Source organism: Sapajus apella, unplaced genomic scaffold (assembly GCF_009761245.1).
Source record: "Sapajus apella isolate SASKATOON/1434 unplaced genomic scaffold, GSC_monkey_1.0 scaffold3, whole genome shotgun sequence".
In the NCBI taxonomy this organism is placed as follows: domain Eukaryota; kingdom Metazoa; phylum Chordata; class Mammalia; order Primates; family Cebidae; genus Sapajus; species Sapajus apella.
In genome coordinates, this window is record NW_022436943.1 from 28,166,307 (window position 1) to 28,178,613 (window position 12,307).

Genomic DNA, 12,307 nt, shown 5'->3' on the forward strand with positions numbered 1-12,307 from the left:
ACATTAGAGCTAGAAACTTGATTAGTATAGATTTGAAAGAGGATGTGAATTGAAAATGTGGCCATAGCAACTAAAGACAACTTCTTCATGAAATTTTGCTGTGAAGAGGAGCAAAAAAAATGAGATAGTACCTGGAAGGGAATATAGGGTCAAGGGAAGTTCTATTAAGATAGGAAATATAGTAATATAGTAATTATAGTAATAAAAACACCGATAACTTGATTCACACATAAAATTAATATTATTTGTTTATAATTACAAGTATAATTAGAACCAAGGGACTTCTAAAATAGACTAAAGAGTAATTAAACTAGGTATTTTATGGAGGAGCTGGTAAGAAAAATGGTAAGCTAGATGGAAAATTGATAGAATAGATCTTGTTTATATTATATTTTCCTTTCTTTTATATTTTCAAATTTGGTGCTTAAACACCTTTACTTTTAAGTAGCTAGGATCTCTGATTAATCCTGATCTCTGTCCACATCAAAGGGTCAGACAAATTATATTTTTTAAGTTGATAAGCTTAGATTGAAATACATTTAGATTTCGTCAGTTTGTTTGGATCAGATTTTCTGTTTTGGCTGAACAAAGACTAAAAATTTTATTTGCTTACCTTTCACCAAATGAGGAAAGACGGATGGTGGAGGAAGCTAAGAAGATGTCTATTCTGGATTAAGTGATTTCAGGCCAAAAGAGCTATTTTCCAGAGAGTTGTTTTGAAGCACAAGATAACAAGCAGCAATTCTTCAGTTTCCAAATGACAGAATATGTAACACAGACTTGATCATAATATTTTTCTTAAAATGCAGTCTTTTATGGTCTTCCGGGCTACTACATTCTCTCTTGACTTTCTTCTTACCTCTGTGGCTACTCCTTCTTTGTTTCCTTTACTGGCTTTTCATTCTTCACCTGATGAGTTAATGTGGAACTTAGCTTCTTGATGCTCTGTCTTAAACCTCTTCGCCTTTTTTTCTTTTAAATTTTATCTCTGGGTGATCTCATCTACTTGCTTGGTTGAAATCATTACTAACACTCTGATGCTTCCTGAAGTTATATATTCAGTTGAGAACTTTCTTCCAAATTGCAGAGTGACATATTTCATTGCTTACTTCTCTTTTTAGCTGTTTTACATGCACCTCAAATTAAACAATTCATCATCTTCCCCATCTCCCTCAGCATTCTCTGTCTCACCAAATTTTAAGACTATCTACTAGGTTACTTAAGAGAGAAATCTGAGAATCACTTTTTACTCCTATCTTGACTGTGACCAATGACTAAGTCCTGTTGATTCAACATACATCTTTTTAGTCTATTCTTTTTTCTCTATCTTATTATGATCACTTTAACCCAGGCCAACTAAAATCTTGCCTGGACTATTACATTAGTTTTCTAATTGATCTCTCTCTGCATCCACATATAGCGAGATAATATTTTGGTGTATTATGGTTATATTTCTCCTATCTGTTTCTTGTTAACTCCTGAATCTTCTCCATTGTGACTGCTAGGACTTGATGTATCTATTGCCTCAAAAATGGTTGTTAGAGCAAAACACATAATTATTCATGGACTGATTAAATATCAGAATCTCAACAGTTTTTCATGCCCTGTAGGATGTGGCTACTATTTCTTCACCAGCTATTTGATTTCTCCCTGAATTGGCCTCTTGTGGTTCTTTGATTGTGCCATAATCAGTGTCATTTCTTGATTTTCATACGTCTTTGTCATTCCAGATATGGAATACTCCTTTGTCCCACTTTTCGCTTGGCCATTGTGTGTCATTCCATGTTTCTCATCTTGAATCTATTTTTTTTAGGAAAACTTCTTATGAACTTCTGAACTCTAACACTATTTCAAGGCAACCTATTATTACAAGTTTTCTTAACATTTCTAATCTGAATTCTCAATAACACATATAATTTCTTTTCTATCTTCCCTGCTATACTGCAGATAAAAACTCCTATAAGGGCTAGATGGTGTCCTCACTACTTCTCCTTCCTTTTCTTTTTTCTTCCTCCCTCTACTCATTTTTCTTTCTTTCCTGTGAGCTGTTTAGTACTTAGAAAAGTACCTATGATACTTTTGTCAATACTTAAATACTTGTTGAGTGAATAAATAAATTTTGAACGGTGATTTATTCTCTCAATCCTGCATAAAACACAGTATGTTGAATTACTGTAACCTTGGGATTTCCCACCTTTGGCTGAGGACTGGAATTCAAACTGAGAACACCATCAAGTGGGGAGGCTTCATCCTCAAGTGGATTTATAATCAGCACATATTACTGGTGAGAGGATGTGAGTAGACTTAGAGGACTGTGGAGGCATATTTGATATGCCTGGGTACTTGCACATTTATAGGAGATCATTTAGCAGGATGCTGATGTCCTGCTAAATACAGGTAGGGTAAAAATTCCAGAGAAATTTGAGATATTAGTCTTGATGTAATCTCTTTTGTAACTAAAGCACGATGGAGCAGAAGGTATTTGGGATTCAGCATACAATTTTGAAGGAACTTTTTAAATCAGATAATCTTAGCTTCTGCATAATTCAGTCTTCCTTTACACAAATCCCTTATGTCCTCTTCTTGAATACATTAAAGGGCAGCAAGGTAGAACCTAACAGCAATTTCTTGAGCCTTTGTCACAGGACGAATTCTAACCAGCTCACCCTTCAGTAGCTCTTCAAAGACTTCTGCCCATATTAGAATAGAAAAAAATATTCCCTTTGAAATCACCATTAATATTGCCTCTAAGTTGAGCCTCCTTAGTGGCAATTATATTAATTCTAGTGGCCTCCTGGGCTATGCTGACAGACAAGGAAGGTGGGCAGTGAAAAATGAAAAAGAAAGAAAGAAGAAGGTAGGCAATGGAAGGGAGTCAGCCAAGTACCTTCCAACTCACTGTTTCCCATTTACACTCAGTCAGTAGAAAGCAGCATATTTAATTGAATGTATTATATAGCTGGCAGTGACAATATATTCTAGTTTATGAGAAATGTTCCATCATGTACAAGTTCTAGTGAAAACAAAGTACTTTAAACTTTATTGTTATACCCTATGTAGATACTTTTTCTTTAGTATTGAACCTAATGATGTCCTTTAAAAATTTTTTATTGTAAATATTTAAGGTCTACAACATGATGTTTTGATATACGTGTAGATACTGAAAAGGTTACTATAGTCAAGCAAATTAACATATCCTGATATTCTTAAACCTTCTAAGGTACTTTTTTTCTGACAGCCAATGTCAAAGTGAAACAAATATTTGTTTTTATAGAATAGGAAGCCTTTGGGAGAAAAGACTCCTCACCCCCTTTTTTCATAGTGTAATGAGCAGAGAGAGGCATTACATGAAAAAAGGGAATTATGAATGGGCACTCTTGGAGGCCAATATTATTGCATAATATTTCATTTATTCGTATATTTTGCTGAAACACATTTATAATTGTGCCAACGATTATTATTTCTAATATCTTATATAATAAAACTATGTAATCAATATTTATTTCTTGAGGAACCTTGGTGCACTTGGAAGTTACTGCATAGTAGAGGTGACTTGTAGAGGCAGTTTGCAAGCTTAGGTGTGAGTCTTTGAAATCCCAGGGCTATGAACATTTCTTATGTTGTGGCTCTTGATGAATGTAACTGTTGGAGATGGAGCTGAAGCTTATTCATGTTGATATAGCTCCCTGAAATTGTAATGTTGCTTTCAGTGGTTCTCTTGATAGTTACCAAGGAAACATATTCTTGGAACTAGCAGTCCTAACTCTAAAAGGATTTTCCAAATTGTTTTTTCAGGGATCTTAGTTTTCTTTCTTCTAATTGGTAGAATCTCTAGGTGTCACTTTGGACATTCTCATTGTGGTGTTTAAATCTAGGTTTGGTACTCTGTAACTCTCGCATTCAACAAGATAGATATTTCTGCTGTTGCCAGCTTTTATTTTTATTAAATTAAATTAATTTATTTATTTATTTTTGAGTTGGAATCTCGCTTTGTCACCCAGGCTGGAGTGCAGTGGCGAGATCTTGGCTCACAGCAACCTCTGCCTCCTGGGTTCAAGTGATTCTCCTGCCTCAGCCTCCCAAGTAGCTGAGATTACAGGTGCCCACCTCACCACACCCGGCTAATTTTTTATATTCTTAGTAGAGATGGGGTTTCACTATGTTGACTAGGCTGGTCTTCAACTCCTGGCCTCAGGTGATCCATGCGCCTTGGCCTCCCAGAGTGCTAGGATTACAGGTGTAGGCCACCATCCCTGGCTGTTGGCCAGCTTTTAGGTGTGGGAACTGCTCTTGCAAAAGCTGCTTTTGCACTGGACTACTAAAACAACCTAGTAATACTTTTGAGAATAATGCCACTCAAACCAAAGCACAATAGGATTAACCCTTATACTGCTGGTCTACAAAGAAGAGTGAAAGAAATGACAATTATGGTGGGGTTTCACACATTTGTGGTGGCTTTCACCGTGCTTTCCCTTTGTGTTTTGAATTAGGTGGCAGAAACTGTTGTGTTATTAACCTGTTCTGCAGCAATGGTCAGAATTAGGGATAGATACAGGGTTCACTTCCTAAGAAATGCTATAAAATGTTTATGTACATTAGAAAATATGTTTTTTTTCAAATGGGCATCAACAGTTTTTTTGCAACTTATGAACACTGATGTAAGAATTTTGAATTGTTTTCTGATTTTTATCTGAAATTTTGTGAGTAGAAATGTACTAGTCATCTTTAGATATGCAGTGTGGTTATTTAGGCTTGGGCTATTTTTCCTTTCTTCCATTCCTGAATGTAATGTATGGTTCATCCTAAGTTGAAGCATAGGCCAATTTTTGTTTTTGAGACAGAGTCTCGCTCTTGTTGCCCAGACTTGAGTGCAATGGCACTGTGTGATCTCAGCACACATCTCTGCCTCTTGGGTTCAAGTGATTCTCCTGGCTCAGCCTCCTGAGTAGCTGGGATTACAGGCCTGCACCACTACACCTGGCTAATTTTTGTATTTTTAGTAGAGACAGGGGTTTACCATGTTGGCCAGACTGGTCTCGAACTCCTGACCTCAGGTGATGCAACTGTGTCTGGCCCAAATTACCTTTTTTGAATGCCTTCTTCTTCCTCCTTTTGTCAAGAATTCCATCATCTGCCTTTTATTTCTTTGCTTGCGTGTTATCCCTGAGGTGAATTGTTCTGTGATCCGTGCCTCAGGGAAATACAGAATACTTTACAACAGAGTACTTTAATTTGCACAATATATGAAGATACTATTTTCAAAATGTTTGTTCTCTGGACTATCTTTCTTACAACTCTTAGATTTTTATCAGTCAGATGCTTCAAGTAGCCAGTGGAACAAGAATAACGCAATGGAAGAGATAATGCAGTTATTCCAATTATATAGATAGGACTACAGATATAAATTTTAAGGAAAAATTCCTTTAGCATTTCAGATACTTTTGTTATGGATTATACCTATTGTATATCATATGATTCTAATGATTTATTAGCTGTGTTTAGTTATATGCTTATTTTTATGTATGGAATATTTTAATAGAAATACTGTGGTACTCTTAAAAATTAAAACTTAACCTAGCCTGTAAAATCTAAGTATGTCATGAATTATCATGGCTTATTAGGCAAGAGGCTTGTATTGTTATTAATTTAGAAGAGAATAAGTTTCCAATTTTGATTCTTTCACTTAATTTTTGAGTTTGTGTTGATTTTCTTAAGATATTTAGCTCAGCCACTAGGCATTTGTAAACCAAGATTCTTAAATAATTTTAATTTAAGAATTTACACTTCAAATATTTTTTAGGATAATGTAAAGAAATTAGTGCTGTTTTGGTTTCTCTTATCATTTGGATGTTTCATAGTACTAATTAAACAATTTGAGTTATTACAGAATTTTAGGAACTTGTTGTTTAAGAAGGAAAAGCCAGGCACAGTGGTGGCTCACCCCTGGAATCCTAGCACTTTGGAAGGTTGAGGAGGGAGGATTGATCGAGGCCAAGAGTTCAAGACTAGTCTGGGCAACATAGTGAGACCCCTATCTCTACAAAAAAAACACAAAAATTATTCAAGCATCATGATGCATACTGATAGTTCTAGCTACATGGGAGGCTGAAGCAAGAGAATCACTTGAATGTAGGAGTTCAGGGTTATATTCAGGTGTCAGAGCAAGACTCTGTCTCAAAAAAAATAATAATATATGTGTGTATATATATGCACACACACATATATATATGGAGAGACAGAGAAGGAGAGAAATCATTGCTAATGATATAGCTAATCACATGAAAGCTAATAATCTACTATTTTTTTTACTTGAGCATTGCTAAGGAAAAGTTCATGGGCTAACATCATAAATAATATGTGAAGGTTAATGATTGTATTATAAGTATAGAGTTCTCCAGTGTTTGTAAATTAAATTTTGAACTTTACTTGTGGCTAGTGTATCAAAAAGTATAAATGAAAAACAATTTGTGATGTTCTTACCCAGATAATAATCAATATTATCATTTTGATTTATATTGTTCTAGTGCTCTCTCAGATTTTGAACATTTAAAAACCTTCTGAGTTATACTACTAAATGTTTCTCAGAATGTTGTACCAATGTACACTCCTAACAATAAGCATGGTATGAGACTGTGCATTTTTTAATCCTCTGGTCAATATTTTGCCAATTTAATAGGCAAAATACATTATCTTATTATTTTTATTTGCATTCTCGTGATTGCTTTTAGATGGCATTTTTTCAAGTGTTGATTAGTTTTTTTAGATATCTTCTTTCATAAAAGCCTTTGCTTCCAAAAGTTTCTTAACACATCTTCTGTTAGAGCTCTTGTTATCACTCTCATTTCCAGTGAGAGACTAAATATTCTAATAAAACATACATAGATAAACTAGTTGCCATAATATATACCATTTGTAAGAGTTAACGTCTCTCTGCTGGACTCAGTGTAAATGTGGAACTGATCTTGCTTGGAAGCCGTTTTGAGTTTATCTAATTTTTCTGGAAAAGGATAATCATAAGCCCTACTTCCTATCAGTACTAACAGAAGGATCATTACATGGGCAAAGAAAATATAAATATTTGTCAAATGAATAAGTGTGATAATTAAAAGATACCTGAACATAATTGTTAGAATTCAGGTACTAGTAATTTGATTCCTTAAATGGTTCACAGTGAGTTTACTTCCAAACACTGTATACTTTATAAAATGCATTTGTACATAGGATATTTTAATACAATAATTTCCATATGAAGTGATATAGCTTATTTTACATTTAATAAAACCATAGCTCAGATATATAACATAAATATGCTGAGGTAATATAGCTAGTTTGGGTTGGAATCAGTACTTAAAACCAGGCTGCCTGATGCCAAGTACCATATTCTTTCTGTTCTCACAGAAGTCTCCAATATTTATGTTACATGTGAACCTGCCTATGTTGACAATTTAAAACAAATATTATCTATAAACATTCTTTATAATATTTAGGATATCATAACAAATTACAAAGTCAATTCAAAGCACAATGTTTTTGATTGCAAATATTGGTTACTCTTATATTTATGACCCTTACAAGATGACGTGGCAGGCTAAAACTAAACAAGCAAACAAATTTTAAAAACCCTGTCGAACCTGAGAACCAGTTGAAGCCCTGAGGTGGTTTCCTATCCTGTCTATGTATGTGATTGAGAAGTAACTTTCTGGTAACGTGTAGGCATCCATTTATTCAACAAATGTTTAATGAATCGCCTACTCTGTACTAGGCACTATGCCAGATGAATGAGACAAGAATGCAGGACTTAACCTCATGAATTGAGGGTGAAAGATATTAAACATTTTTTTCAAGTAAATATATAGTCCCATGTATATCAAATGCTCTGAAGAATAAGCACAGGGTATAATGAGAATGCATAATAGGGGACCTAATTTAGGTCAGAGAAAGTATTTCTTAAGGAGGGACATTTGAGCCCTTAAGGATGAGTAGAAGCAGGTTAAAGGGTGGTAATGGAGAGGGAAGGTGGATGAAATTGTCTCTGGGGTACTGAGGGAACTAGAAGAAAGCTGCTCAGTAGTATGGGTGTTGTACAGTGAGAGTTGGAAAAATAAGTCTTTGAGGAAGGCAGTTGATATATTGTTGACTCTTTCAAAGGAGTCATTTTTAAGTCTCATTCTAGTGTTTCCATTGCTTAGACCATTGTGATGCTTTTTTTTATGACTTAGTCTTCATGTCCAATTTTGAAATATAAAAGAAACATTTTTAACAACAAATATTGTTTTGCAATATAATCACCTTCTTACTTAATAGACTTGTTTCTAAAAGGCTTCTGATTATATATAAAAATTAAATCTAACCAAAAGGGGAAATTTACATTTTTTCCCATCACAGATAGTATGAGCTGTGAAATTGACTTGAAAATAAGAATTTTTAAAATGTTTGTTTACACTTGTAGAAATTGACCTTTCATAGATGTGAAAAATCAACTTATAATCAAAAGCTTAAAAATGAAAGCACATCAGGTTGCTTCTGCTTAAGGTAAATGGAAGAAATCTATTTAAAGTTACTTGTGAGTTAAAACATTTGAGATATTTGCACCAACTAAAATACCCTTCATTAGGCCACTGGCTGGTAGTTTTCCTATTCATCTATTGAAATTGGCCTTTTTACAATAGGTGGGCATTTGTGTGTTTGTGCATGTGCACGTTTGCACATACTTAAAAAACAGAATAAGGAAGGAGCATAGAAAATGGAGTCCAAAGCAAAGACTTTCATTCAAAATATTTTTTCCATTTTTTATAAATTGTGTGATGTTTAATTCAATAAAGCCTCAGGCCAGGCACTGTGGCTCACATCTGTAATCCCAGCGCTTTGGAAGGCCAAGGCGGATGGATCACTTGAAGTCAGGAGTTTGCGACTAGCCTGAGAACAGGGTGAAACCCTGTCTCTACTAAAATTACAAAATTAGCCGGGCAAGGTGGCACACTCCTGTAATCCCAGCTACTCAGGAGGCTGAGACAGAATTGCTTGAACCTGGGAGGAGGATGTTGCAGTGAGCTGGGAGATTGCAACACTGCACTCCAGCCTGGGTGACAATGAGTGAGACTCTGTCTCCAAGAAAATTAATTAATTAATTAAAAGATAAATAAAGCCTCCGTTTCTTTTCATCCACAAAATGATAGTGGCATTAGTACATACAATGTTTTCTGGATATTAAAAAATAAATTTAAAAGTGCTTTATAAACTGAGAATACTTTATGAGTTTTGTGTATGTGTATATGTTTGACAGATAGATTGGTGTGCACCTATAAAAATCTGAAATTCTAATAATAGTGAAATAATAAAATAACTGAAATGACAAAATGGGGGCACTGTTAGTTGAGAAGAAACCTATAATTCAACATCTTATTTAAAAAATTGTTTAAAATTTACGTTATACATGTTTAATTTGTGGTGTTCTTTTGTGACATGATTATGCCAAAAATGAATTCATAGCTTTAAAAACTTACTATATTTAAATGCCTATTTATTGACAGCATGTGGAATGGGATAAAGAGGCAAAGAGTTGAGGTAAAAAGGGCAAAAAGGACTGGATCTATTAAAGAAATGTCAAAGGTTAGGAGCAACTAAAGGTCAATAAAAATACTAAGCATCTCTGTAAGTGAGTTGATATTTAAAATTCGGCTTACACACTAGCTGTAGAGATCTGTTATAGAAAGATGGATGCACTTGGATATAGAATAACCTAAATGTTTACATGAAGCAGAATTATTCACTGAGAATAGATGGTGATGGGGTGGTTTTCCAAGACTGTAGGAACTTTCAGGAAACATTCTCTTCTACGTAATGCTATGACCACCATTATTGAAATAAATTACTAATAGTTGATAAAGTATCTCTGGACTTGACTGTGGGTTTCCCTGCCCTCCCCGCCAGATTTGGGGGGAAGTTTTAATTTAATGTGTGCTATTTAGGTGATGTTTAATTGATAAGATGTAGTTTTTTTCTAAAATTACATGAATAGCCATATAGTCACTATGTATAGCCTTTAGAAGGCTGATTGAACATTATCCACTTTTCTTTAAAAATAAACAAATGGAGAAATTTTAAAATTAAATAAGAAATTAAAACACCTAAGAACATGTTTTCTAAATGTACATCTCTTAGAAGCATGGCGTTATAAATGCAGATGATAAAAACTCTATTGTCTATCATGTTTTTATTGCTTCATGACATCAAAAGGATATACCACGTATTTTTAGAGTGTTCTTGTCCTTTGCAGCAGCTTGCATGTTGAAGAGATATACTCTGTTGCTGGAGTTATTTGTTTTTCAGGAAAAGAGAAAAGGGTTAGGGAAATGCATAATTTCTCTTACTCTCACCCAGTAGTAGCATTGAGAAGATACCTTGTCCCCATTTTATTACTTCTGATATTTTATTGCTGGCAGCCAGATGTGCTAAAACTCCTGACGACAGCATCTATTCATTGCGTGTTTTTAATAGGCTTAGAGAAATATGAGTAGAGTACATGAAAGCAGCTCAGCTTCACACTTCAGCTGGGAATGCCCAAAAAGCTTACTGCTGTTTAGAATTCTTGCTACAGTCAGGAGAAAGCCGAAAGCTGCACGGCTACTGAATCTTCTACGACTGAATTAGAAGAATAATGACTGTACAATTAACTATCAACCTCTGTTCATTTAAGCACAGTTTTCACAGAGCTCAGGAGAAATATGGAACTTGATTGGCATGTTTTTGTTTGATGGTGTCAGCAAATAGATGACTTTAAAGACAGGTGGTAGGGAAAAATAAGAGAAGGGGAAAAAAAAGAAAGAAAATGCAATTTGAGACATTGCGCCAGGTCTGCAATTCTGTTTTATCTCATTTTCATGGGGTTTTTTCATCCCCACCAAATATCTTACAAAATGAGCTTTTTGGACAAACACTGAACAATGCAAGGTGAGTAGAGCTAAACTATATTTTCTTTTAATATTGTTATTTTCAGAATAATATATATGCCTGTAAAAAATTGTTTTCTATTGAAGTATTAATATAATAAAGGTGTTGTCTTTTTTACCACAAATATAAAATTTTATGTAGCATTCTTAATTTGATTTTAAGAAGGAAAATAAGCTTACTTCAAAGCAGAGAAAGCATCTTAAATTTAACTACCTTGACCTCTGAAACATAATACAGATATCAGGCTGTTTCATTATTTTGTTTTCTAAATGTATAAAATGACTAACTTAAAAATGCCCGATAGATGTTTTCTTTGTGTTCATGGCAGTGATTACATTGCATATATAAGGATGGGGCTATATAATCATATGTGATTTGTTTGAAAATGTGAATTAGCAATTGTGCATGCTCCTGTAAAACATGTGGAGATGTTTTCTAGGTTTAAGACATTTCTCTATGTAGGGTAGCTCAATAATCACTTTTAAATAAGCTATATTGTGGAACTGCTAATAATGCTTTTCATTAGGTCGGCTAATTTGGCAGGATTCTTTGTTATAAATTCCTACTGCTTTTTCAACCTGATCATTTTTCTGTGGTGAAGGTTGTTAAATTATGAACATATGTTTCAGATGGTTTCTCTAGCTTACTCTAAAAGATATTCTATTAAAGAATGCTTTCAAAATGCAGTTTTATTGTCTAGCCCAGTTCTTTGCTCATTTAAGTTGTTCAGCTTTTGAGAATTTTTCATGTTACATATCTAGTATAAAAAAGATCCCATGTTAACTAAATATATGTGGAGAAGATTGAGAAAGAAATTCTGTTAACATGGCAATGCACTGAAACCTTCTGGAAACTGACGGGGAACTAATAGTGCATAAAATATTGAATGGCTTTGCTCGTCTCTTCTTTTTAGTATCTCTGAACGATGTGAGGCAACCTATTTTGGAGATTAAAAAATACCTGTTATACAATATGTATCTTAATTTAGAAAATGAAGAGAAGGCTTTTAAAATTTGTTGGCATTTAAAGTGTTTACTGATGATAAATATATTTATAACCTTTGCTTTGAATATGGGATAACATATCTATTTCTTATAAAATTTCACATTCTTTCCTCAGTGCAGTTCTATTCAATAAACTAATTGGATTTTGTTCATATTTTATCTTGATACTAATTAAAAACATTATAACACTATATGAAATGTTAGAATATTCTAAATTGGATATGTATATTTTAAGATGCTGTTTTCTTTTTTGAAATAATGCATCACTTTAGTGTTTATAGTTTACAATAAAAATATGTATTTTATGTTATATTTAAATTAAAAAGGCAAGTGTGGATTTCTAAAAATTTCCA

The 12,307-nt window shown here is 33.8% G+C and overlaps 1 protein-coding gene across 50 annotated transcripts in view; it reads left to right on the forward strand.

Annotated features, from left to right (window-relative positions):
• Positions 1 to 12,307, forward strand: part of RIMS2 (regulating synaptic membrane exocytosis 2) — a 692,961-nt gene that overhangs the window by 247,908 nt on the left and 432,746 nt on the right. For 2 of the 50 annotated variants that reach the window (XM_032246113.1, XM_032246141.1), the window contains exon 1: positions 10,103 to 10,950. The exons of 39 other annotated variants lie outside the window; for them this stretch is intronic. In XM_032246113.1, coding sequence (XP_032102004.1) covers positions 10,829 to 10,950 — 122 coding nt within the window. In that variant the 5' untranslated portion in view covers positions 10,103 to 10,828. Of the gene's footprint in view, positions 1 to 10,097; positions 10,951 to 12,307 lie in introns of those variants that run through there. 9 more of the 50 variants (XM_032246144.1, XM_032246139.1, XM_032246143.1 and 6 more) reach the window with 7 other exon arrangements.